This window comes from Bison bison, unplaced genomic scaffold (genome assembly GCF_000754665.1).
Source record: "Bison bison bison isolate TAMUID 2011002044 unplaced genomic scaffold, Bison_UMD1.0 scf7180017845304, whole genome shotgun sequence".
In the NCBI taxonomy this organism is placed as follows: Eukaryota; Metazoa; Chordata; class Mammalia; order Artiodactyla; family Bovidae; genus Bison; species Bison bison.
The window spans coordinates 22510-25186 of NW_011475877.1; the positions used below are offsets into that span (position 1 = coordinate 22510).

General features: G+C 66.3%; 1 protein-coding gene across 1 annotated transcript in view; it reads right to left on the reverse strand.

Annotated features, from left to right (window-relative positions):
- The window catches only part of PASK (PAS domain containing serine/threonine kinase), a 13067-nt gene extending 10416 nt beyond the window's left edge, over window positions 1-2651 (reverse strand). Inside the window, exons 1-3 of the mRNA XM_010833408.1 lie at window positions 1535-2651; window positions 314-495; window positions 151-249 (exon numbers count right to left, since the gene is read on the reverse strand). Coding sequence (XP_010831710.1) covers window positions 151-249; window positions 314-495; window positions 1535-2474 — 1221 coding nt within the window. The 5' untranslated portion in view covers window positions 2475-2651. The remainder of the gene's footprint in view (window positions 1-150; window positions 250-313; window positions 496-1534) is intronic.
- Between the last annotated feature and the right edge of the window lie 26 nt (window positions 2652-2677).

The following is a 2677-nucleotide window of genomic DNA, read 5'->3' on the forward strand; positions in this document are numbered from 1 at the left end:
GGCCCCCCTGCGCCCAGGGGGCAGGGAGGGCGCCAGCCACTGCCCCGCCCACTCCTCGGGCCCCTGGGGTCCCCAGCCCGAGACTGCTCTCCAGAGGGCACACCCAGGGCCTCAGTGTGCCAGTCCAAACTGGCGCTCACCAGGCCCCACCGTGCACACGCAGCACATGCAGACTTGGAAGCCACGTGCGGCTTGCGCCTCGCCCAGGTCGGACAGCAGCGTGGGGAGCCACGCAGAGCCTCTCCCGCCCTGGAGGGCACGGGGCGCTGACGGGAGGGGCAGTGGACAGCAGGCGCCGTCCGCAGACACCCACCTCCCCCAGGCTGGCCGCGGACGGCTCGCAGGTGGAGTGGGCAGAGCTCGGCAGGCTGGCCAGCAGCAGGTGGGTGTGCAGGGCCGAGTCCAGGCGGCTGTGCCGCAGGTCCTTCACGAGCCAGCAGCAGAAGAGGGCGGCCGGGCCCTGGAGCTCCACGCGCCGCACCTGGAACTGCACACCTGCGGAGGGCGGTGAGACCGGGCCCCACTGAGCCCCACAGCCGTGGTGAGGCCCGGCTGCAGAAAGGCGTGGTGAGGCCGGCGGCCGCACCTCCCCGGCACAAGGCCAGGGGCAGCCAGAGGCCAAGCGACTCTGGGGACCCGCCCCCAGCCACCAATGCAGATGAGCCTAAAGAAGCTGCCCCAGCACCCTCCACGCACACACACAGGTGTGCCCGCTCTGCACACTGTGCCCACCACAGCACCCAGCAGGCACAGGTGCTCGTTGACACAGCCTCCTGGGGACACAGCAAAGCAAATGTGACTATCTTCTTCCTGGCAGGGGGTTTACAGGTTCTTTTACTTTCTTCTTTTTAGTCTTTTATTTCTAGTATTTCTGGAAATAACATATATTACTCGTGAAACTCTTTTAAGGTTAGGAAAAAAGCCCTGTAGTCAATGCCAGGAAACTGGCAGTGAGGAAAACAACGGGCTGAAATGCAGCACCGCTGGGAAATTAGGGAAATAAAAGCGACAAGCCAAGGGCTGACCGCCAGCCCCGGAGCGGGGGTTCCGGGCGGGCAGCCTCCTTGCACACGGACCACATGCAGATGTGAAATCCCACACGTGGCAAACCTCACCCAGAATGTCAGAAGACAGTGTGGAGAGCCACATAGATGCTCTCCCGACCCCGGAGGGGCGCAGTGCTCACCCAGACCTGGCTGCCCCTGAAGCCCGACAGCGTGTGGCGACCCAAGCCCCGCCTCCCCTCCCGGCAGGACTGCCGAGGCCGGGGCTCTGGGACCCCACGCCCTGCTGCACCGCACACAGCGGCCTGGACCCCAGGCTGCCCCCAGCACACGCGCTTGAGGTCCTAACTTTCAAGAGGCAAACTATAACTTCAGGTTCTTTTCTTAATATAATTCATCATTTCTGCCACACTATTCCGGGGGTGAAGCCCTCCAAGACACCAGGATGAGGAGGCCCCCCAGCCCCACAGAGCCCACTCTGGGGGCAGCAGGAGACCAGGCCCCCGCCTGCCCCACCCAGCCGCACATACTCAGCTGCGAGCCGTCGCGGTGGTAGCAGCTCCCCGTGTAGGTGCCCTCCTGGATCTCCGGCTGCAGGTCAGCCGCCCTGAGGGGTGCAGGGCCGGGGCCCTCGGCTCTCACGGGCGTGGAGGTGACCTGGAGGCTCAGCCCAGGCGCCTCCAATGGGCACTCGTCCTCAGGGCCGGCTCCCGGCACGGGGAGGACGCAGCTCGGGCTGTCGAGGCCGTTCACATCCCGGTGCTCGGAGGACACCAGACAGGTCTGGGATGGCTCTGTCTCCTCCAGGCCCAGGCGGCTCTCACGGAAGCGCCGGCCCCCACCCAGATCAACACAGGTGCCAGTCAGCAGCAGCAGCTCCCGGTCGTCCAGCACATCTGACCGCTGCCTGGGCAGGGCACCCACGTCCGCGTCCGAGCCCACCAGCGAAGGCGAGGGTGTGCCCCCGAGTTCAGACGTGGCACACGAACAGTTGGAAGAAGTTCGGTCTGTCCAGTCCCTGAAAACAAGCTCCTTGAGGTTCCAGGAAAACGAATTCTCGCTAGCCTCCGTGACCTCCACAGCCTCAAGGGCACCGGGCAGGTCAGTGGCCAGGGCGTAGCAGGCCGAGGAGCTGCCCGAGCGGCCGCCCCATGGGTCTGTGGCTCTCAGGTCCGACAAGGAGGCAGGGGCAGAGGGCGGGGGCTGCCCCGTCAGGACCAGCTCAGCGTAGGAGACGCCCCACGGCCCCGCCAGGCTCGAGGCGGACAGCTGCTCCTTTATCAGGCACGTGTGCAGCTCCTCCCTGTCCTGCTGTGCCCCCAGCCAGGGCTCGTCCAAAGGTGGCGTCGAGAACAAGAGCTGCAGCGTCCCTGGGGCGCTGGGGGCTGAGCGCGGGCTTCCCGGCAGCATGCTCTGCTCCCCCTCGGGGTCCTGCCCGGCCAGATGACCCTCGGTGTGGGGCGCGGCCATGGCAGGGTCAGGGCCCTGGCCTGACTCGCTGGTGCCACCCCGCCCCGCCCGCACCTCCTGACATGGGCCATGCGTCTCGTCCCCACCACTCCTGTCTGCCCCGGGGATGGCAGCTTCGGAGTCTTCCTGGGAAGTAGATGGCTTCGTGTCCCCCAGCTCAGATTGACTCCCTGGCTGAAGGCCCCAGCTGAGGAGCTCTGCTG